Here is a 24994-nt window from a genome sequence, read left to right as displayed (position 1 = left end):
CCGTCCCAGGCACCATTATAGTGGGGGCACTGGCACCTCTCCACCCCTCCGTGTCATACTTGTGCCCTCCCTTCCCCGCTCCTACATACCTCTTTAAAATCTTCACCAGCATAAACGTGCGGCTTGTGCTGGCCTGGCTCCTTCTGAAATCACTTCCGGGTCACGGGGCCAGAAAGTGATGTCAGAGGGAAAGCCAGTGCGAGCAGCAGGCTGGAGAAGCTGCTCACGTTGGCAAAGATTTTAAGAGGTACGGGGATGGGAAGGGAGGGCACGAGTGTGGTGCGGAAGGTGCGGGGGGAGTTGGAAGTAAGGCATGGAAGGAGTGGGGGGATGGAGAGGAGGGCATGGGGAGCACTATGCCTCTTACCCTCGCTATGCCACTGGGTGTGTCCTAAGGAATGGTTTGAGAACCCCTGGGTCAGGACAGTATGAACAAAAGATGACATTTGTTTTGATGGCATAAAAAATGAGGCCTAGTGAACACTTAAATTGTTTATCTACCTAACTGTCTTTACAAAATTTCAGTGTGGCTCTGATTGATATTTGCTTGCTGTACTATGGATTTCCTGTGCCTTCATGATGCTTTTTTTTATATTGGTATACCAAGCAGTCTGAGGGTGAAGCCAGCATGAAACCAGAGAGCTTTTCTGTCGCTCTAGGTCAGAAAACATTACATAAACCCCTTCAAACAAGGAAACTGTTCTTAATAGAAGATTTTGATTGTTCTGCAGAAATCTGAAATGTCTTTTATACCATTTTGCCAATCTCTGTAAATTATGATTAATATAAAGGTATGGGAACTGAGCCAAAAAAAGGTGATTAGGTGGCTAAAATAAGTGAAGAGAAATTGATGTTTTCCTCCGAGGTTTAAGAATTCATAAAGGTGGGTACTAAATCCCAAGAAAGAAAGGGGGTGACATTTTGGTGGGTACCTATGCCTTATGGAGGGGCTTTGTTCAGTGCTCTAATCAGTGTTTGTTTTCTTAAGTAAAATGAATATTAATTGCCTACATGATGTATGCATTTGTTCAAGGCATGTTTGTTACATTTTTCTCCTGTATTCCTTTATATCCCAGGACAAGCAGGTAGCACATTCTCACATGTGGGTGACATCATCCACAGAGTCCGGTACGGACAGTATTGAAAGTGAACTGTCACTTTTAAGTTTTAAGAAACTTCACGACTGCCTGCACTGTGTATGCGCAAGTGCCTTCCCACCCAACGTAGGCTCGCAGTACCTCAGTTCTTCATTCTCCGCGGAGCGAAGAAGTTGTGTTCTAGACTGTCTAGTTGTCATGCCTTCAGCCCACTTTATCTTTGCTTTTTAGAACTTTCTATACCCTCTTTTATTTTACTCTTATTTCTCTAACTTTTTTTTTTTTTTTTTAAGTATTTTCTTTTTTCTCCCACATCAGGCTTATGCTCCTCCGGGGGGCCGTTTGTGCCGTCTCAGGCCTCTAAACTTAAGATTTTTTTCCATATTCTTTCCCAGCTGTGCTCTAATCATTGAGTTTAATTTTGTTGACACTATTTTCCCGTCGATGTCGAAGCCGTTGACAGGTTTTCAAAAGTGCTGTTCGTGTCAGCAGCCTATATCCTTGAATGACCCATATAGCTGCTCTACTGTACAGAAATATTCTTTAAAAGCGCATCGTCTCCAGCAAGAAAAGCTTGACATTGACATCAGTTGACATCCCAGCTTTGGGGAAGCCGGCTAAGAAGCCATCCTCTTCTCAGCAACCGTCGCAAGCCTCTTCCGCATCGAGTCCTTCGATGAAGGCTAAATAGCGACATCATCGCTCTCCATCTCCACAGGGGTTGTTTCCATCAGGGCATGCAGCCTCACCGAGGCCAACCAACCTGAGACACTCTGCTGCACTGATGGTACCAGCTCTTGAGCCAAGGGTACCGGTGCAGCTCTTCAAAGAGCAGCTCAATGAATTTTTTTGGAGGGAGCTTGGAAACATCCTGAGATTGCATGCTGCACCGTTACTGACTTCCATGCCCTCGGTACTGACCCAGTCTCAGCATAGCACATCCAGGCCACACGGTAATGTAATGTAATGTAATTCATTTCTTATATACCGCTACATCCGTTAGGTTCTAAGCGGTTTACAGAAAATATACATTAAGATTAGAAATAAGAAAGGTACTTGGAAAATTCCCTTACTGTCCCGAAGGCTCACAATCTAACTAAAGTACCTGGAGGGTAATAGAGAAGTGACACGGTACCAGGTCTCCATTGATGCAGCATTCAACATTGCATTGCTCACCCTGTGTGCATCGACACTCTTCATTGCTGCATTGATCCGCTGCCTCTGAGCATCGCTCTTTGAAGTGCCATCGTTCTTCATCAAGGTAGAGACATTCTTCTTTGATGCATCATCATTCTTCTTCATCTAGACCAGGGGTGCCCACACTTTTTTGGCTTGCGAGCTACTTTTAAAATGACCAAGTCAAAATGATCTACCAACAATAAAATTTTAAAAAACACAAAGCACACTGTACGCAGAGAAAATGTTAATTATCATTTGTATTGGGGTTTTTTTTATCAGAGGTCACATGTCTAGTCCCATATCCCAATGGCCATCAGCAAGAAGAAAAAAAAGGACCAGACAAGAAATAACAAAAAAGAACATCTAATTCCTCCCCCAACCCCCCGGGATAGAGACGAGGAAGGAAACCAAAAAGCAATGGAAAACAGGGTATACTTAAAGCAAATTCAAAATTTGGCTGAATTAAGATAGGGATCCCAAACAGCTAAAAACTGTTTTTTTCCGCTTAGAGGTGCCTTTTGCATCTTTAGCTTCCCAACCCAATAACTCAAGGATAGTCAGTCTACAACCCTAATACGAGGGGGTTCCTGTGAGGTCCACACTTTCAAACCCAAAATACCAAGCTTCTGAACCCACAATCGAGCTCCCTTCCCTCAAACTCCACAGGAACCTAAGAATCCCAAAAGGAGCACCTCGGGAGATAGCAGCAGGGGTTGGCCCAGAATGCGTCTAATAAAGGCTTCAGCTTCCAAAAGGTTTGCACAGCGGAACAATGCCAAAAATCATGAAAGAAAGTGGCCTCTGCCAAGTTACATTTCAAACAAAGAGGATCTGGGGCATAGCCCATTCTATGAAACTGGGAGGGGGTAATATAGGCCCTATGTATTACCCGTAAGACGCATTCCCTTAAGCGAGCACTGTGGATCTCAGAGGGAATACGTTTTATACTAAGCTGAATTGCCCACGTAGACACCACACCGTGACATTTCACTTTCAGTGCTGTCCATACCGGTCTCCATGGATAACATCACCCACATGTGAGAATATCTGCATGCTGTCCCCAGATAACACCTGTTACGGTAAGTAACTGTGATTTTCTGCTTTAAACAAGGCCTCTTCTCTGTCATTGCAGAATAAATCCTGGCAGAAGATTAAAACGATTGTGAATCTACCCATCATCAGTCCTTTTAAGAGACGCTACTCTTGGGTACAGCTGGCTGGGCACACAGGTGAGAAGCCAAAATATTGCTGCTTTTTTTTTTTTTCCCTGCCCCAACCCCATATACCATAGCAATATTTAACTCAGGGCTCAAGAACTTGGCTACCAAGAGACCTAATTTTTGGTGGGAAGCCTTTGGCTATTTCTGGTTTCTGAATTGGCATCCCATTGCCCTGTAGTCCAAGCAGTACTGCCTCATCTGTTTGCACTAGAAATTCCAAAGGGGTGTCAATAAGCCAGGAATTGCCTGAAGTCTCCCTTCAGAAACTGGGTCACACAGTGCTGGTATGGGAGCCATGTGTAGCTCCTCAGGGCACTTACAGGTCCTTTTACTAAGGTGTACTGCTGAGCAACGCACGCTAATTGCCGAGCCGCTCATTCAATTCCAATGGGTGGTTTGCCATTTAGTGTGTACTGCTTGGCAGCACAGCTTTGTAAAAGCCCACTTTAATGTGGTTTTTACTTCACCGAAGTTTTAAAAACTTACATAATAAACAGCTAGAGCTTAGTTTCTGATGTTAACAAGGCTCTCGGAAACCTGGCTTTTTTGAGTGCAAGAGATTAAACATATCTACTATGCGATGATGCCCTGCCCTGGTGTTGAGGCATACAACCTCTTGGAGGGGAAGGTCACCAAATAATCTCTCTATTTTGTATCTGTTGGAAAAATAATAAAAGTGTGTTTAGTTGTTTATTTTGGCTGTCCTGCCTATAATTATCCTAACAAGCTTATTCTCTGGATATGATGTAGGGCTAGATTTTCAAGAGACATTTTCCAGCTCGGTGCCTCTGGGGAAGATTCGTATAGAAGTAAGGCCCATGGATTATTGTAGCGAGCACATAGCCTGTGCTTTATGTAACTCAGTGGATATACTAATGTAGGATATGGTTTGGGTTATTTTGGTGTGGCATTTCTTGGACATGCAAGAACTTAAGATGCTTCCTAAAATGTAAAAAAAAAAAAGTGATGTACTCATACACCTTATATCAAGGGGATCCTACCAATGCGGCATGCAACCAGGGCTGGTGCAAGAGTATTGGGTGCCCAAGGCTAACCTTCAATTTTACACACTGCCTCAACTTTCTGACCCTTAGCCAGGCCCTCTCATGATTTTGAAAATTAAAATCCACAATCATGATCGTCCCACAATAATCCTACAAAAATGCATAATTGGGCATCACACTTTTAAAAATTAAACTTTCTTTTATATGTGTGTGTGTGTGTGTGTGTGTGAGAGAGAGAGATACCGGTACATACACACCAAGGACAATTTCTAAAAGTAATTTATCTGGCTAAGTTGCTTTTTTGAAAATTGCCCATCTTTCCTACAAGTTAAACCAGTGCTTCTCGACCCAGTTCTTAAGGCATACCTAGTCCTATCAGGGTTTCAGGATATCCACAATGAATATTCATGAGATACAGACAGTCCCCGAGTTACAGACACCCAACTTAAGTATGACTTGTACTTAAGAATGTGGTCGTGGCTTCATTTAATTTCACTGAACAATATTTCCAGTGGCATAGACTCCTACACTTCTCCTGTAGCAGATTCAGGAATGATGCATGGCCACATTAAGCGTGTGGTTGTGCATACTGTACCTAAGAGGGAACACTGGTAGGGACAATTAACCCTTTTGTCAGCTGGGAGCAGAGGGAAGCAGCAAGAATCTTAAATCTACAAGTTCTGCGTTACATACAAATCCGACTTAAGAACAGCTTTAAAAACATAACTCGTTCTTAACCTGGGGACTGCCTGTTTATACCAAGGAGGCAGTGCATGCAAATCCATCTCATGTATATTCATTGTGGATATCCTGAAAACCTGATGGTACTAGGTGTGCCTCAAGAACTGAGTTGAGAAACACTGAATCTTTGTGCTTTTTTTTTGGTTGCCAGGATCTATTCTTTTGCTTTAATTGCACTGCTCTTGATGCTTCCTACAAACTGTTGCCATAGGCAACCACCTAGTCTTGCCTAATGGATAAGCCTGCCTTGCATGTTTTATTCTTATTTAAAAAAAAATAAAGATGGAAGCTACAAACTCCTTCCAACTGCTATAAAGACCATGGCATGGCACTCTTAGCTGGATATAAAATGTCAAGAATATTACATAGGCTTAAGTTCTAAATGTTCCTTTAAAAAGATATAATCTATCAAATAATCTTTTAATGGGTGATCTCAAAAGTCATGCACACCAAAGAATCACAGAGTCACGAAAGCAATTTAGTTCAACTATTCATGAAGTATATCCTTATTGAGGACCGTTTGGGGTATCAGACAACCCGACAAACAACTTAGTTTGAAGGGAGAAATTCTTCATTTGCCCCACGGAACCTCCTCCTCCGTTTTATCTTTTTTACTTTGCTTATTTCATTATAAGTTATTTTTTCTGTCAATGTTAATTATCTTATCGTTTCATATGAACATATATAAGGTTACTTAGCTTTCAGCATTAGCTTAAAATCAATCCCCTGAACGCCAACGCGTTTCGGATGTCTTTGTCAAGGCGACATGGGGAGATTTATAGTAAACATGCACAGCGTACCGCCAACCGGCTTAGAAAGGCCGGTTGGCGGTACGCTGTGCATGTTTACTATAAATCTCCCCATGTCGCCTTGACAAAGACATCCGAAACGCGTTGGCGTTCAGGGGATTGATTTTAAGCTAATGCTGAAAGCTAAGTAACCTTATATATGTTCATATGAAACGATAAGATAATTAACATTGACAGAAAAAATAACTTATAATGAAATAAGCAAAGTAAAAAAGATAAAACGGAGGAGGAGGTTCCGTGGGGCAAATGAAGAATTTCTCCCTTCAAACTAAGTTGTTTGTCGGGTTGTCTGATACCCCAAACGGTCCTCAATAAGGATATACTTCATGAATAGTTGAACTAAATTGCTTTCGTGACTCTGTGATCCTTTAAAAAGATGGCAGAATGGGGCTCCCTGTCTAGCAGATCAACCTTCAGATAGAGCTCCAGATTTGCTAGACTCATTTCTTCTACTGAACCTTGTACACAAAAGAATAATGTAGTCTCATTAACAAAAAGTGAGTCTCGATGCATTGTTACTAACACAGCTGTCAAAACTGAAAGTCAAATATGTGTAAGGCACCAAGAAAGGAAGTAAACAACAAGCCAATGCTGACTTCATTTACAGAAGGCCAGAGGTGAGAAGCGAGAATCACCCTTTCGGTGAACAGACAGTAAACACCCAGCATCTGTCAGCTTCAGATTCTGCTGACAGACAGGATTCCTCCCTATGTGGGTGAAGCCTGCAGGGTAGCTTCTCTTTTAGTCTAATCTGAGATTATGTTGCCTTGAAACATACATTTTTTCTTGGTGCGTTTCAAACAAGGTTAGAGTAACTTTTGAAAAACACTCTGTACTAGTAGACAATGAGATTAGGTGCATACTGCAGCACCTGGAGCAGTGTGTGCAACAGAGCTGCCTGGCTCTTGGCCTTGGGTTTCTGCTTAATGATTCACCTGGGGCTGTCTGCATCTGGCAGTGCACATCAACAGATATAAACCAAGCCTCCTGTAGGAATGCAGCTATCATTAATGTAGCATGAGTGCTTAGTATCTCATGCAGTGACATAGCGAGGGAGGTTGGCGCCCGGGGCAGTGGAGCCCGGCATCACAATGTCCCCTCACTTTTTCCCGCTGCTTGAGTGCCCCCGACTCCTTCTGACGCTCCAGCGCCCCACCCTGCCCCTCTCATACCTCTTGAACCAGTGCGAGCAGCATCTTCCACCTGCTGCTAGCACTGGCCTCGACACCCTTCTGACGTCATGTCCTAGTCCTGCAGCCAGGAAGTGACGTCAGAAGGAGCCAACACTGGCTCGAGCTGCAAGTGGAAGACGCTGCTCATGCTGGCAAACATTTAAAGAGGGAGGGGGGATGGAGAGGAAGAGAGGTGCCAGTGCCCCCCCCGGTAAGACGGCACACGGGGTGGTTTGCCCCCCCCTTACTACACCACTGACCTCATGTCTCATTCGTATAATCCAAGAAGAGGATAAGCACTGTAAAAACGCTAGAGCAAGCTTGGTCCCTTTTTAAGGACACAGTCACCGAGGTGCAAAATAGAGAGCTGCACGGGAACGGGGATGACGGGAATCCCGCGGGACCCGCGGGGATCCCGCGGGTTCCCCCTTTGGGTCACGGGGATCCCGTGGGGACGCCCCCTAGGGTCGCGGGGATCCCATGGGGACGCCCCCTAGGGTCGCGGGGATCCCGTGGGGACGCCTCCGAGGGTCGCGGGGTTCCTGCGGGGTTGGATCGCAGTGCACTGCATTCGAGCCGCGAGGGTAGTCTCCTCCTCCTTACCTGCACTGTCGCAGCACACAGCCGAACGGAAGTCTTCCCGATGTCAGCGCTGACGTCGGAGGGAGGGCTTAAGCAAAGCCCTCCCTTCCTCCGACGTCAGCGCTGATATCAGGAAGACTTCCGGTCGGCTGTGTGCGGCAGGGCAGGTAGGAAGAAGGCAATGGCGAACGAAAGAGGGGGGAGGGGGCGGTTCGCCCCGAAGAATGTGCACAGCCGGTCAGGTCCCCCGATCGACCGACAACAGGCCCGGCCGACAAACCTCCCTGCCCTGTAGCCGCGAATCTAAATTACCTCTTACAGCAGCTTCAATACTCCAGCTGCTGTAAGAAGGTAATTTAGATTCGCGGCTACAGGACAGGGAGATTTGTCCGACCGGGCCTGTTCTGTTGTCGGTCGGGTGCGGAAACGCCACAAAGGTAAGGGGCAGGGAGGGAGGAAAGGTGGAGTGGAGAAGAAAAGACGCTTAAGGGGGGAGAAGGCCGCTGAAAGCACTGGGGAAGACAAAGGGGTGGAGAAGGACGCTGAAAGGACATGGGGTAAACGGGAGGAGGGGGGGAAGGATGCTGAAAGCACATGTGGAAGACAGAGGGGGGTGAAGGACCCTGAAAGCACTGGGGAAGACAAAGGGGTGGAGAATGCCACTGAAAGGACATGGGGAAAACAGGGGTGGAGAAGGCCACTGAAAGGAAATGGGGAAAACAGGGGGGGAGAAGGCCGCTGAAAGGATATGGGGAAGACAGAGGGGGGAGAAGGCCGCTGAAAGGACATGGGGAAGACAGAGGGGGAGAAGGACGCTGAAAGGACATGGGGAAGGCAGAGGGGGGAGAAGGATGCTGCCTGACAGGACATGGGGAAGATGGTGGGGGAGAAGGACACTGGAAGGAAATGGGGAAGAGGGAATGGGGAGAAGACCCTGGCAGGGAAGAAGACAGAGGTGCCAGACTATGGGGGGAGTGGAAGGAAAAAGATGGGTGCCAGACCAATTTGGGAGGGGGGAGAAAGGGAGAGGCACAGTAACAGAGCAAATGGAAGACACAGAGAGAAGAGAGGCAGTGGATGGAAGGAATTGAATGAGAATATGAAGAAAGCATAAACTAGGCAACAAAGGTAGGAAAAAAATTCTTTTTTTTTTTTTGCTTAAGGATAAAGTAGTATATTAGTTGTGTTGATAAAAATTTATAAACATTAGAGGCTCTGGTAGAAACCCGTTTACAAAGTATATATTCTTCCCAATTAATATTTCCAAATTAATAAAGTCTTTTTGCTTATTTTTAAATGGGTTTAATTCAGTAGCATAATTAAATGAAATAACTATTTCTGTAGTTTATAGGGACGGGCGGGGACATAGGGGATTCCTCGCGGGGACGTAGGGGATTCCTCGCGGGGACGGGCGGGGACGGAGGGATTCCTCGCGGGGACGGGTGGGGACGGAGGGATTCCTCGCGGGGACGGGTGGGAGTCCTCACGGGGACGGGTGGGGACGGGTGGGACTTTGGCGGGGACGGGTGGGGACGGGTGGGATTTCTGTCCCCGCGCAACTCTCTAGTGCAAAACCGACATGTTCTGCATATCAACAAGGGATCTAAGAGGAAAAAGAACAAGGAACCGGCGTGGCTCACTGTAGCGGTGAAGGAAGCGATCAGAGACAAGAAAACTTTGTTTAAGTATATCAAGAACGAACGAAAACTGGAATAAGCACAAACAACATCAACACAGGTGCCATAAGGCGGTAAAAGGGGCCAAAAGAGACTACGAGGAAAAAATAGCCAAGGAGGCGAAAAACTTCAAGCCGTTCTTTCGATATATTAAGGGGAAACGACCCACGAAGGAAGCGGTGGGACCATTGAATGACCATGGAATAAAGGGAGTGCTAAAGGAGGACAAAGCAATCGCCGACAAACTGAACACCTTTTTTTTTCATCTGAAGAGAATATACACAGAATACCGGAACCCATCAGGCTATATGCTGGAAACGAAGACAGGAAACTGACAGGGTTGATGATCAGTCTAGAAGAGGTATGCAGGCAGATCGATAGGCTTAAGAGTGATAAATTCCCGGGACTGGATGGCATCCATCCGAGGGTCATCAAGGAACTGAAAGGGACTATAGCTGAACTGTTTCAACTAATAGCCAATCTGTCGATCAAATCGGGAAAGATTCCGGAAGACTGGAAGGTGGGGAATGTTACACCGATCTCCAAAAAAGGTTCGAGGGGAGATCCGGGAAACTACAGATTGGTGAGTCTGACCTCAGTACCGGGAGAGACGGTAGAGGTGCTGATAAAGGACCGCATCATTGATCTCCTTGACGGACACGGTCTGATGAGGACCAGCCAGCACGGTTTCAGCAAAGGCAGATCTATCTTTATAAACGATTTGGACATTGGTACGACGAGTGAGGTGATTAAATTTGTGGACGATACAAAGTTATTCAGAGTAGTGAAGATAACAGGGGGATTGCGAAGTTCTGCAACGTGACATACCGTATTTTCACTCATATGCCATGCACACATGTAAAACGCGCACACGGGTATAGCGCGCGGGGAACACAAATTTATGTAAAGAAATTTTTATATACCGCGCACACCCGTATACCGTGCATGCCACCCCGACTCTCCCGTCGCCGCCCGACTTTCCTTTCGCCCGCCCCGACTCTCCTTTCACCCGCCCCGACTCTCCTCTCCCCCTTGAAGTCCTGTCCCCACCCTGAAAGCCTGATGCCCCCCCCCCGACGTCCGATTCACCCCCCCCCACAGGACCGCTCGCACCCCCACCCCGAAGGACCGCTCGCACCCCCACAGCCTCCCCCCCCATCATGGAGAAACTCCTACCGTTGTCCTGCTGCTTCCTCTGCCGGCGGTCCCGGCCCTTCTGTGAGCCTGCGTCTGCTACTTCCTCTTCTGGCGGTCCCGGCCCTTCTGTGAGCCCTGCGTCTGCTGCTTCCTCTTCCGGTGGTCCCGGCCCTTCTGTGAGCCCTGCGCTGCTTCCTCTTCCAGCGGTCCAGAGAAAGGGTGGGACCGCCGGAAGAGGAAGCAGCGCAGGCACAGGGCTCACAGAAGGGCCGGGACCGCCGGAAGAGGAAGCAGCAGACGCAGGGCTCACAGAAGGGCCGGGACCGCCGGAAGAGGAAGCAGCAGACGCAGGGCTCACAGAAGGGCCGGGATCGCCGGCAGAGGAAGCAGCAGGACAACGGTAGGAGCTTCTCCATGATGGGGGGGTGGGGAGGCTGTGGGGGTGCGAGCGGTCCTTCGGGGTGCGAGTGCGAGCGGTCCTTGGGGTTGGGGGTGCGAGCGGTCCTGCAGGGTGAATCGGATGTCGGGGGGGGGGAACTATGTTAAAAAAAAGTTGTAAAACGCGCTCACGCCTATAACGCGCATGGTTATGCACGGTTTGTAAAATCGTGTATAACGCGCGCATTATATGCGTGAAAATACGGTAATCAAGCTCGAGAAATGGGCATCGACATGGCAGATGAGGTTCAACGTGGATAAGTGTAAAGTGATGTATGTTGGTAACAAAAATCTCATGCATGAATACAGGATGTCCGGGACAGGACTTGGAGAGACCTCCCAGGAAAGAGACTTGGGAGTTCTGATCGACAAGTTGATGAAGCCATCCGCGCAATGCGCAGCGGCGATGAAAAGGGCGAACAGAATGCTAGGAATGATAAAGAAGGGGATCACGTCCAGAAATAACACTGGACTTGAACAATTTTACATACCTGAATGTACAAAGAAACGTCGAAACATGATGGCCCATCCAGTCTACCCATCCGTAGTAACCGTTATCTCTTCCTCTTACTAAGAGACCCCACGTGCCTATCCCAGGCTTTTTGAATTCAGACACAGTCTCTGTGTCTACCACTTCTTCCGGGAGACACTTCCAGGCATCTAGCACCCTTTCTGTAAAAAAAGTACTGTATTTAACTTCATCCTATGCCCTCTCATTCTGAGACGGCACCTTCAAAAGATATAAACAGAGGAAGGCTACTAAAATGGTCTGTGGTCTTCGTCATAAGGCATATGGGTACAGACTTAAAGATCTCAATATGTATACTTTGGAGGAAAGGCGGGAGAGGGGATTTATGATAGAGATGTTTAATTACCTACATGGCATAAATGAACCTAAGATGAGTCTCTTTAATTTGAAAGGAAGCTCTGGAATAAGAGGGCATAGGATGAAGTTAAGATGTGATAGGCTCCAGAGTAATCTAAGGAAATACTTTTTTATAGAAAGGGTGACAGATATGTGGAATAGTCTCCAGGTAGAGGTGGTAGAGACAAACACAGTGTCTGAATTTGAGAAAGTGTGGGACAGGCACATGGGATCTTTCAGGGAGAGGAGGAGCAGGTGGATGCTGTGGATGGGCAGACTTGATGGGCCATTTGACCTTTATCTACCATCATGTTTCTATGTTTCTAGGAAACAATGTTCCATTAAGAAGCATTCAGATAAAATAGTGGCAAACCAATATGCAGTAAAAGAGAATAGGATGATGTGAGATAACATAATTAAAACAATTATGTGTGATGAAAGCGTCTAGTAACATGATAATTATCACTTTGTGAAAAAAGGAGAGAATAAGATATGAGTGTGCTGATGCTGAAAACAGATTGTAGACATGTGAATTGCATCTAATTAAAGAGTGAAAGAAAAGAATATCATGAACCTATAACCAAAGCACATCAAAAAAGAAAAAGAGAAAATATGTCCACTTTAGATTTGTAGGCAGTGGCTATACTCAATTTATAAATAATTAATTTAAATTAAACAAAGGGGGCCATTGGTCTGACCCAGTAAGGCTATTCTTTTTTTTAAAAAAACTTTATTAATTTTAAAAACAATCATAGTGCATTAGCAAATAAACACACATATAATAATACAATAAAAGCACTAACAAATATGTCTAACCAAACATTTTAACCCTTCCACCCCTATAATTAATAATCCATAAACATTAATACTTTAAGATTATCAATAATTTATCTCATTTAAAATAACCTTGTAAATCCCCCCCCTACCCACCCAGTAAGGCTATTCTTATGACAGGCTGGAGGAGAGGAGGCGTGCAGAAGGCAGAGAGAAAGAAATATCGGATTGGTGGAAAGGAGGGAGAAATGTTGGATGTGGCAGTAGAGGGAGTGGGAGAGATGCACCCTGGATCTCTCTCTCTTTCCACACTCCCTTTGCAGCAAGGGAGGGAAAGAGAGGACAGTGAGAGACAGAGAGGGATTCATGTTGCCAATGGGGTGGAGGAGAGAGGAAGAAAAGGAGGGACAGAGAGAGATGTTGGTTGGGGAATAAATGAGGTCCGGAGGAGAGGAAACATGCAGGAGGCAGAAAGAAAGAAATATTAGATGCACAGTCAAAAGGAAGTGCAACCAGACTCATGAAATCACTAGACAACAAAGGTAGGAAAAATGATTTTATTTTCAATTTAGTGATCAAAATGTATCAGTTTTGAGATTTTATAGCTGCTGTCTATATTTTGCACTATATTTGTCTATTTTTCTATAGTTCTGATGTGACATTGCATATTTTAAAGTCATCTGCCTTGATCTCGGTAAAAAAAAAAATCGAATGTAAATGATAATTAACATTTTCTCTGTGTACAGTTTGCTTTGTGTTTTTTTTTATTTTGTGGTTACCATTATGTATTAATAATAATGTGTGTATATGAAAAATGAATGGAAGAAATTGTATTACAATTAGTACTATTATTATGGGGGTTGGGTCTGAGACGGAGCTTGGGCGAGGGTACTCGGTTGATATTTGTTAGATTTAGGGGGTATTTGGCTTGAAGAAGTTGAGAAACTGTTGTAGACAATGGATTGTGATGACTAGGATTTCATGAAAGTCTTTCTGATGGGTATTTTTTTGCATTTTAGTTTTATTTATGCACATTTTTTAGAAACACTTTTAGACAGATTTGCTTTATGTGAGCTGGGTGTGGTTTATTGTGCCTTTTTGTAATACATTTTGTTCTGTTTTAATTCTTAGCCCTATAGTGTACTTTTTTAGTGTGTTGGTATAGGTTCATGATGCTTTTTTCTTTCACTCTTTAATAAGATGCAATTCACATCTTTACAATTTGTTTTCAGCATCAGCACACTCATATCTTATTCTCTCCTTTTTTTACAAAATGATAATTATCATGTTACTAACACTTTCATTACACATAATTGTTTTAATTATGTTATCTCACATCATCCTCTTCTCTTATTCATTGGTTTGCCACTGTTTTATCAGAATACTTATTGATAGCAAATTTCCTTATTTACTGTATTTTGAAAGTTTGCACATTAATATTTCACCTTCACTTCCTTTATTTTTTAAAACCTGCATGTTCACATATTCATATCTACTATATGGAATTTATATTGTCCATTGTGTTACGTTCGTCATATTATCTCATACATTAATTTTCACACAGGTACATCAAATTTTAATTTTTACACGATTGGTTGTTTTTTTTGGTTTGGTTTTTTTTTTTACCATTCATGTACATTCATGTATACGTAACATTGTTCAAGTCCAGTGTTGTTTCATTTAAAATTGTGTGTGTACATTATTTCTTTATATTATGTTTGCGTCCTTCTGTTTTCGTTTGTAGATGATGGTGAACCTCTGATGCATGCAGACATGCCGAAACACAATCTTTTTTTTTCCAATTCTTTATTATTTTCAAATCTTACAATAAGTGTAACAATAAATACAACATTTTAAATTCAATACCACACTTAATATTCTATTAATATCTATTTCAAAATTATTCCCCCCTTCCTCCTAAACAATCACAATGACTGACATGTATAATTTCTATAATGACCCTCAATTCAATATATCTAAATTTATTATCCTATCAAACCAACCCCCTCCCGGATGTGTATGTTTATAGGGGAAAACAATGATTGGACGTTACAATATTTTTCTAATGGCTCCCAAATCTCCTGAAATTTCTTAAAATTCCCTTTCTGAATGGCTAATGTTCTTTCCATTTTATACATATGACACAATGACTTCCACCAAAAACTATAGTTAAGCTTCTTCCAATTCTTCCAATTGCTTGTAATTTGTTGTATGGCGACTCCTGTCATTATTAATAAAAGTCTGTTGTTCTTAGATGATATTTGACTTTTAGCTCTCATTGACATGCCAAATAACACAGTATCATAAGACAATGCCACTGGATTTTCCAACAAACAATTTATTTGGCCCCATATTGAATTCCAAAAAAACCAAAATAAGTGGACAATAGAACAATAAATGATCTAAAGTCCCTTCTTCGAGATGACAATGCCAACATTTATTTGACTTAGAGCTATCTAACTTTTGTAACCGAACAGGGGTCCATAATGCTCTATGTAACAGAAAAAAACATATAGATGCTGACATTGTACATCTCAACCTCCAAGTCCAGATTCGTGGCCATTGAGATGCAGAAATTTGGTGCTTAATCTCAATACTCCAAATGTCCCTAAGACCAGTTTTTGGTTTCTTATTTATCAATCCAGCTAACAATTTATACCACTGTGTGGCCTGGTGCCCCAGGAAGTCTACCTGAAAGCACAAGAATACCAAACTATATTGATTATTTAAATTTTTCCATTCAGGGAACCCCACCTGAATGGCCTGCTTCAGTTGCAACCATCTAAAACTTTGTGATTTATTAAGTCCAAATTTATGTTGCAACTGTGAAAAGCCAAGCAGCTTATCATTAGATAACATCCTCTAAAGTATGTATTCCTGCTATCATCCAATGCTTCCAGATGATCTTAAATCCTCCAATTTGAATCTTGGAGTTTAGCCATATAGTTTGATTTGTTGATTTGTGAATTGGAATAGGTGTTAAATTATTGACATATCGTAATGTTTTCCACGTATCTACTAGTATTCTGTTTTCTTTATATAATCTAGGCATTTTGATACTGAGAACATGGCATAATCGCAGAGGAAAAATGAGTCGCCATTCCAACCATAACCAATCTGGGATATTTTCAATGGGCTCTGGGAGGACCCAATACATACCTTGGTGCAAAATATAGGCTTGATGATATCTATAAAAATTGGGAAAATTTACCCTTCCCTCTGTAATTGGTTTTTGTAAAGATACTAAGGCAACTCCATCCGTCCGTGCCGCAGTTCATTATAGACCATACTCGTACCTGGTAAAGAACATCATGAGCCTGTGAAGCATCTTCTAGGAAAGTCTTCCTGCGGAGGGAAAAACCACGAATGACTGAGTCTGTGAATTCTGATCCGCAAATTCACGGGGGAGTATTGTATTACCAGGCTGGACTCTGTGATTCCTTAAACAAACTCACAGTTCTGATGTCCTCAAGGATTTCTTCTCTCATAGAATCCTAGATATAGGGAAAGCCAGGAGTGTTTAGCACATATGTTCTGTGCTGAGTTATAATACTGTACTCCAATTTATCTCACTGAGCTGTAATTAGACTAGTGGATACAAAAGTAAAAACCTAATGTGACAACAATGCTTTCTAAGCCATGTGTTAGCTAACAATGGGGTCTGCTTTTCTACACATACACAAGAAGAAGCAGCAGGAGAAGAGGGGCTTCAGCCCACTGAGCTGCAACAATGCACACTGGGAGCAGGGGGTCTCCAGCTTACTGAGCCCACAGCAGTGCACACTGTTTACATATCTTAAGTAATCTGTTCTCATGAATGTGACGGCAGGACATGATATATCACCTTTCTGTGGCTACAATCAAAACAGTTTACATTTTTTATATACAGCTACTTATTTTGTACCTGGAGAAAAGAAGGGTTAAGGCCTAGATTCACTAAGGGCACGGATTGGATCGGATCGGATCCGTGTCCGGCGGGCTGATTCACCAATCACCCTCATGCAAATGAGGGCAATTGGAATCACGCCCCCAACCAACTGAATCGGATTGCTTAACAGCGATCCGTGAGCATGAGCAGACTATCTGTAGATGGTTTGCGCATGCTTAAAGAGCAGCGATATTTTTTTTTTTAACTTTTTGGCTTTACTTTTCTTCATGAGCCCGTGCGGGGAATGGCAGGACAGTCGGGGTGGCGAGAGGATGAGATTCGGGGCGGCAGGAGAGATTCGGGGTAGGGGAGCAGAGTCGGGCAGGAGAGGGGAGCAGGGCGATGAGACAAGATTCGGGGCAGGAGAGCAGACAGGAGAATCCAGGCCGAGAGAGCAAGATGTAGTTGGAAAGCAGCTGCTTCTTTTGTTGATCGGCCAACCCAGTCGGTTTTCAAGATTTGTTTTGTGAATCGCTGCCTGCCTACATTTTAATACCAATCCTCTCATTTTTATGTACGGATTGGATCGGAGGATGATCGGGCAAAGGTTAGTGAATCAGGCCGGAGGAAAATTGGGTCACAAAGGGGTCGCAAACCGATTGGTACATGATCGGTTTGCTTAGTGAATCTAGCCCTAAGAGACTTACCTAGAGTCACAATGAACTGTAGTTCTCCAGGCTCTCAGGCTGCTGCACTAACCATTAGGCTACTCCTCCACTCACTCTGAGGAAGGGTATAATAACAGCTTGAAAATTAATTGCATGAAGGGAGGGGGAGAGAGCAAAGCTGAAGGTTGTTTAATACCCTTTTATCATTTTGTGCACATGGTGGTGGATGCACTTGGTAAGAGCTTCCAAGAGCTACTTCATAAATATTTCAATATATTTTTCTCTGCCATTGTCGTCTGCTTTTTTAGACAAATGAAGTGGATGCATGATATTTTCTGAAGGCATACAATGCATCATGTTTGTTTTGCAGGGAGCTTCAAAGCAGCTGCTTCTGGGACAATTCTAAAACGCTTCTCAGAGAATGAGAAGGCGTGTTTTGAACTACTGATGAATGATTCCCTGTACTGCTGTATTCCTGCCTACCATGGGGTGGTAGAGAGAGATGATGAATTCTATATTCAACTGGATGATTTGCTCACCAACTTTGAAGGACCCTGTGTTATGGACTGTAAGATGGGAGTCAGGTGGGTCTCCTAAAAATCATTCCTGTTCTCCAACAACATGCATGAATTTACTGTAGGAGCTCTCGTTTTTCAGTGAACATGGGCTTTGATTTTGCTGATGATTGTGAGGATATGGTTGACGAGCACCAGAGCTCTTTACTAATGATCAGAAATGCAAATGCCAGCTTCAGCAGATTTAATTAACTAATTTCTTAATTTTCTTGTCTGTGAATACCAAGTTCTACAACCTGGGTTTTTTTTAAAGTTTTCTGTAATGTATAGTGAACAGTACAGAAACTGAGCGGTACTAAATGGCCCTACTTTATACATTTTTTTCTGTAGATAAGCAGTTAGTTTAGCAGGGTTTAAAAAAGGTTTGGATAATTTCCTAAAATTGAAGTCCATAGGCCATTATTAAGATGGATATCTGCTTGTCCTAGAAATAATATCCACTGCTTATTCCTGGATAAGCAGTATAAAATATGTTTTACTCTTTGGGATCTTTATTGTTTATTGAAAGCTTTTATACCACTACTAATGACTGGAAAGTCAAGTACTTGTGACCTGGGTTGGCCGCTGTTGGAAACAGGATCCTGGGCTTGATGGATCTGCGGTGTGTCCCACTATGGCAACTCTTATGTTCTTATATATATTAACATTATTCCAGTGCAATAGATGTGTCATTCTGGACAAGCAGATTATCTCCCCATGATGGCGAGCCATATGCAGAAGGAATCCACTCCGGATATTTTCTGTGATCCTCCTATTTCACTGGGAGCTCTTCTGCCACCTGTAGTTTTTCCCTTCTGTATTCGAGCCGGTCATTCTGGACCCCCGCCCTGTCCTTGCTGCACCTGCCTACTGTCTCATTCTGTTTCTTCTCTAAGTTTGTATGTTGGATGCCAGTCAGCCCTTTGGGCCTGAAGAATTCTGTATATGTTTCTAGTGTCTACAGAGATACTACCTGAGCTCCTTTGATGCTTCTGCTGGATGTTATTTGTTCATTGAGTGTTCAAGTGTTAGTATGTTTGAGCAGAACAGTTGATTTGTTTGGTAAATTTCCCATTTTCTGTCCTAAGCGTTATATCAAACCGAAATAAACTTGAAACTTACTTTACATAATGTCGTTGGAGCTCTTATTTGCTTGGGTATTAACTACAGTGGCAGTAGTTCTGTGATCTTCCTACTTCACTCCCAGTGAAGTAGGAAGATCACAGAACAAAGCCAGAATGGATTCCTTCTGCATATGGCTTGTGGTCATGGGGAGATAACCCTCTTGTCCAGAATGACACACCTATCTACTACTAGAAAAGATATTATCAAGGTAAGGACATAATCTCTTTTTAGCTAGTGAAATCATTGTTTCCCTCCTATAAAGTTTTGTCCTCCCTGCTCATCCACATGAACTGTCTGGACTTTATTTATTATTTCATTTTGGTTTTACCTTAGTCTGTTTTATTTCTGTTGGGTTTTATGTTCATTCAACTTTATCTACTTTTTTGTTTTATTTTGATTTAATTTTTGTTATTTTGTTTTTTTTTCCTTTGTTCTGATTTTTTGTATTTTTAGTATGTAAGTACAGTAAAACCTTGGTTTGCGAGCATAATTTGTTCCAGAAGCATGCTTGTAATCCAAAGCACTCGTATATCAAAATGAATTTCCCCTTAGGAAATAATGGAAACTCAGATGATTCATTCCACAACCCAAAAACTTTAATACAAAATACTATACGTACTTGTATTGCAAGACCTCGCTCATTTAGAACAGTCACTACACTCTTGCAGTGTCAGAGAGAAAAGAACCATCGGCTCAGTTGTGAGGTGTGTATACTGTATGTACTTGTATTGCAAGACACTGTTTGTATATCAAGTTAAAATTGAATAAAATGATTTGCTTATCTTGCAAAACACTTGCAAACTAAGTTACTTGCAATCCAAGGTTTTACTGTAATTTATTCAGGTGTTTTAATTAGATTGTGAGCCTTTTGGAGAGTTAGGGATGTTTTCTAAGCACCTAATATTGGATGCTTTATTTTTTGTGAACCGCTGTGAACTTCAAAGAGGTATTGGCGGTATACAAATAAAAACAGGAGCCTAAAATATCCTCTTCATTAATTCATGCATGAAACAACACACTTAAGAACAAAAGTGATAGAGCTGTGAAAATAAAGATCACAAAGTTCAAGAGTGACCTTGGTTAACTGGTCCGGTGGTTGTGGTTGTGCTGTGCACTGCCATGAGGAAGGACCCCTGTTTAATCCCCAAGTTGGCTCTTCTCAGATTGGTTAGGTTGCAGAAGCAGCTATCACAGTCCACAGAGGAGAGACTTATGATGAACACTCAAAGGTGACACCTAGTGGCTGGATTTAGGTCATATGATTGTAGGGTTTGGAAGAACCTCTTGTGTATGGTTTCAAGCCCCTAGCCCAGGAGCACCCTGCAATACCCACACTAAGAGCTCCTTTTACTAAGATGTGCCAGTGTTTTTAGCGCACGCACAAGATTAGTGCTCGCTAGCTGAAAAATTACCGCCTGCTTAAAAGGAGGCGGTAGCGGCTAGTTCACTTTTGTAAAAGGAGCCTTAAGTAAACAGATGGCTGCAACCGAAGGCTCATGATGTCATATTTCAGTTCTGGTCCTGAGTGAACTGAAGCCCCAAAGGATCCAAACAGAAAAGCATGTTCTTGACAAATGGAACTATTTTGAACATTAGATATTTGGTTAAAAAGGAAAACCAAAAATGTTATGGATAGAACAGTGTGCATGATGTCGAGTCACCAGTGAGTGACAAGTTTTGTGATATTTTCTTTAGGCATAATAGTAAATTTTAAAATTTAGAAAATTGATGAAAGTAGAACTGATTGCCTCTATGTATTTGAAGCACATTACAAAGAGTTGAGAGGTTTGGCTGTAGTTTTGACATGAAAGAAGCTTGCTCTGCATGTTCTGTTTTAGCTCTGGGACTCTTCTTGAATAACTTTCTGTAGGTATCAGTATAAGGACAGAGAAAAAAAAAAAGGTGAGGATGTCTGGTCTGGCCTGTTTAGGAGCAGCTTCATACTGAAAGTAGCTAAAGCCACTCATCCTTACAAAAGACACCTGAAGATGGCTGTGCTCCCAGAAATAATAAAATATGGTACTGGAATATTTATAAAATACTGCAAAAGGAACCTGACATCTTGGATAGGGGTATTGATGGTGGTTCTCTGACCTTTAGCCCCCTAGAGGGATGAAGTATGCCAGTGATGTCCTGTCGAGAAGGGCTAGGTGGCTTGCCAGAAGATCATCTAGTGTTCTTGGTCTGTGCACATTCAGGATGGATTAGATTGTAGGGGGGCCTATGTGGTGCTCCTGGTTCATGCACCAGCACCACTCTGCTCTCCCTCACCAGAGTCCAGCTGCTGGTAGGGAACAATGTTTGAGGATTATTTCATAGAGTTTACTAAGAGGAACACTGTTTGCTCATTGCCTTTCAGATGCTTATAAACTGCTAATCCTGCTGTACAGATTTACAATTAATATATAACCAATCAGGGAGCTCGGGGAGGATCCAATACATACCCTGATGCAGTATATAGGCCTATAAAAATTGGGAAAATTTACCCCTCCCTCCGCAACTAAATTAAATAGCACTTTGTCTCAGAGCATACCCTTGGCATTAGAGGCAGTGAGCATTGTTAAGGAGTCTTCTAATGTGTGGCAGACTGAATGAGAAATGATCCTCCACGTGTAGCGTAATTCTAGCCAAGAAAGGGGAGGGCAAATATTCGAGCTAGGGCATGCCCCAGAAAATACATGTTTGCAGCTGCCAGGCATAGTGCATGTTGTATGATATTACTCCAGTAGTTCCTGTCATCTGGCAAAAGAAAAAACAGTGCTTATCCAAGGACAAGCAGGCAGTATATTCTCACATGTGGGTGATGTCATCCATGGAGCCCTAGCACAGACAGTGAAAAAGTGTATTGTCACTTTAAAACTTTAAGACCGCCAGTGCCTCCCCGCCCAATGTCGGCTCACAGGATCATCGGATCTTAGTTTCCTGTGGAAATAAGAAATTGCTTCACAGCGTTCTCTTCAACATGTGTCTCAATTTTTACATTTTTGTGCCTTCCCGATATATTTTTCCTTATTTTCTGTTCATTTTTCACATTTCTGATAGGTTTTGTTCTTTTTTGAACATTTCTGTTTTTCGGACCTTGCCCTCTTATGGGAGCATCAATGATTTTCGGTTACTCTTCTACTCGACCTCGTGTCAGCTGTGTTTCCATCAATGTCAAAGGTGCCTAGCGAATTCAAGAAGTGCTCTCAGTGTAACCAGACCATTTTGGCCACTGACTCACACTCTTAGTGTGTTCAGTGCTTTGGGCCTTAACATTGGGACATCATCTGCAGTCTTTGTGTTCGTTTACAAACGCAAACATTAAAATCAAGGAAGCTTCAATATGAGAAGCTCTTCAGTGCGACATCGAAAGCATCGAATATGCCTGAGGAAGGACCCCTGTTTTATCCCCAAGTTGGCTCTTCTCAGATTGGTTAGGTTGCAGAAGCAGCTATCAAATATGCCTAGGACTTCTGACTCTGATGCTCATTACACCCCAGCATTGATACTGGCATTGACAGCTGCATTAACTCCTGTATCGGCTCCCTCGGCACAGTAACATGTCAGTCCTCTTCATGGTCCACCGTCCGCATTCTTGACATCAGTACCACCATCCTCCAATGTTAGGAAAAAGAGAAAACACAGGGATGGGTTACAGTCAATTTCCTCTGAGTCTTCTTGTTCTTCTTCCACCTAAATGCATCATCCCAAGCGTCAACGTCAAGACAATCATTCTCCTCCACTTCAGTTGCTCATTCCTTGACATAGTTCTTCACCTCTGCACTCACCCAGATCATGACTCCTAGAGGCTTCAGCACCTTTTGCATCGGTGCCAAGATCGGTACCAGCATCAATGGTTCAGGACCAACTTCAGCGGCTACTGCAGCAGGAGCTTTCTAGCATACTAAAACCTCCATCGATGCTTCCTGCATTGGACCCAATGCCGGCCTTAAACACAGCCCCTCCAAGTGATGTGCTAAAATGACAGGGGGACAAATTTTTCCCCATCCCTGTGGGAACTCATTTTCCCATCCCATCCCGGTGAGTTCTTTTCCTATCCCTGCCCCATTGCTGCAAGCTCTGTCCTCATCTGCACAAGCCTTAAACACTTTAAATCATAAGTGTTCGAGGCCTGTTCAGTTAAGGCACAGCTTACAGGAATGGGGCAAGGATAGGGACAGCGACAAAACTCGCGTGGATGGGACGGGGAAATTGAGTTCTTGTGAGGACTTGTCATTCTCTACCAAATACAGCGCCACTCTGCGTCACTTTGTCATTGATCTCGGTACTCCACCCAGGCATTGAGGTCGCAGCATGGTGGCTCATCGAGACACTTCTTGACACATTCCAGGCAAATGGTTTGGTGTTAGAACCTCTTTCCATTTTTGTAGATCATTTTCTTTCTCCATATATACCCAAGATGGAATCCTATGTACGTGATTCAAGTCAAATAATCACCTTCATAGATGAGTTTGATGGTGATTTAGAAAATATTATCCTTGTGACTTTGGACATCAATGCACTATATACTAATATTCCTCAGGCTTCAGCACTCTCCATCATTGAGAAAACACTTCATAACAGAGAAACTGAAAGAAGAATACCCAAACGCCTCATCCTTGCCTTTGCTACTTTCGCATTAACAGAAAACTATTTTGAATTCCAAGATAGATACTATCAACAGATCGCTGGTACAGCAATGGGCTCCACCATGGCCCCAAAAATGGCTAACCTATATGTAGCGAATTTTGAAACAACATATCTTAGAGAACATGTTTTTAAGGAAAATATTTGTTTTTATAAGCGCTACATAGACGATATTTTTATTTTAAGGCAGGGTGATCGAGCACAGTTAGAGGTTTTTTATGAGTTGCTCAATACTCGAGACCCCAACCTAACATTTCAGATGAATGTGGATTTCGAAGAGATCAGTTTTCTTGACCTGCTTATTCGCAAAGATGGGTATCATCTCACTACCAGTCTATTTCGTAATCCTACGGATCGCAATGTCTATTTACATTACACTAGTAACCACAATGCATCCCTGAAGAGGAACTTACCTTTTTCGCAATTTTTGAGAGCTAAAAAGTTTTGTACACTCAAATCTGACTTTGAATACAATTCACAGCAAATGGCCGAAAGAATCAAGAAACGTGGCTACCCATCAGCCATTATCAATGAAGGATATGCCAAGGCCAGATGTAGGAACAGAGATGACCTACTCTTACCAGCTCAACGAACTGCACCTGCATCGTTTGCATAAGAACATAAGATTTACCGCTGCTGGGTCAGACCAGTGGTCCATCGTGCCCAGCAGTCCGCTCATGCGGCAGCCCTTAGGTCAAAGAACAGTGCCCTACTAGAGTCTAAGATATAGTTATTTAGCTAAAGACATTTGAAAGATTATCCGTGCAAATTGGAAAATCCTCGAGGGTATGAATGTTTCAAAGACAAGAACTTAGTAATACCATTCTCTAGGGATAGGAACCTCAAAGACTTGTACCATCTAGGCTCCCAAATCCAATTAATATTGAGACCCAGTCTATTAATACTACCCAAGGTCATACTAAGTGTGGAAGGTGTTCTGTCTGTATACATTGCTTAGAAAGCTCCATTTTTGTTCATCCAACAACTAATTATGAGTATAAATTGCATCATTCCTTCAACTGTAATTCATGTGCTGTCATTTATGCTATTCAGTGTCCATGTTCATTAATCTAAATAGGCAAAATTAAAAGGATGGTCAAAACTCGAATCATTAAGCATTGTAGCAACATTAGGCATGGTTTCTCATTGGGATGCACATAATCATTCTGTCAATGATTTAAAATTCTTTGTCTACAAGATCATCAAAGCAAGTCCGAGAGGAGGAAATCTGGACAGTATTTCAAGTTTCAAGTTTAATAGTTTTTTTTATTAATCGCTTAATCATACTTCTAAGCGATGAACAGTTTAAAATTACATATTGATGGGAAACAATACAATACAAAACAAAATTTATATAATGACAAGGGATTGAAATTTAACTTAACATACTCATTTTTTTTTTTAATTCAATCATTTTTATTGAAATTTTTGAAAACATAAAAAAAATATAAACAAA

General features: G+C 42.8%; 1 protein-coding gene across 1 annotated transcript in view; it reads left to right on the top strand.

Moving 5' to 3' along the window:
* ITPKA (inositol-trisphosphate 3-kinase A) overlaps positions 1-24994 on the top strand; it is a 148703-nt gene that overhangs the window by 82841 nt on the left and 40868 nt on the right. Inside the window, exons 2-3 of the mRNA XM_033950843.1 lie at positions 3409-3505; positions 17601-17814. Coding sequence (XP_033806734.1) covers positions 3409-3505; positions 17601-17814 — 311 coding nt within the window. The remainder of the gene's footprint in view (positions 1-3408; positions 3506-17600; positions 17815-24994) is intronic.

This window comes from Geotrypetes seraphini, chromosome 7 (genome assembly GCF_902459505.1).
Source record: "Geotrypetes seraphini chromosome 7, aGeoSer1.1, whole genome shotgun sequence".
NCBI classification, from domain to species: Eukaryota; Metazoa; Chordata; class Amphibia; order Gymnophiona; family Dermophiidae; genus Geotrypetes; species Geotrypetes seraphini.
Note: the sequence above shows the minus strand (reverse complement) of the source record. Positions and strands in the feature narration are given on the sequence as shown.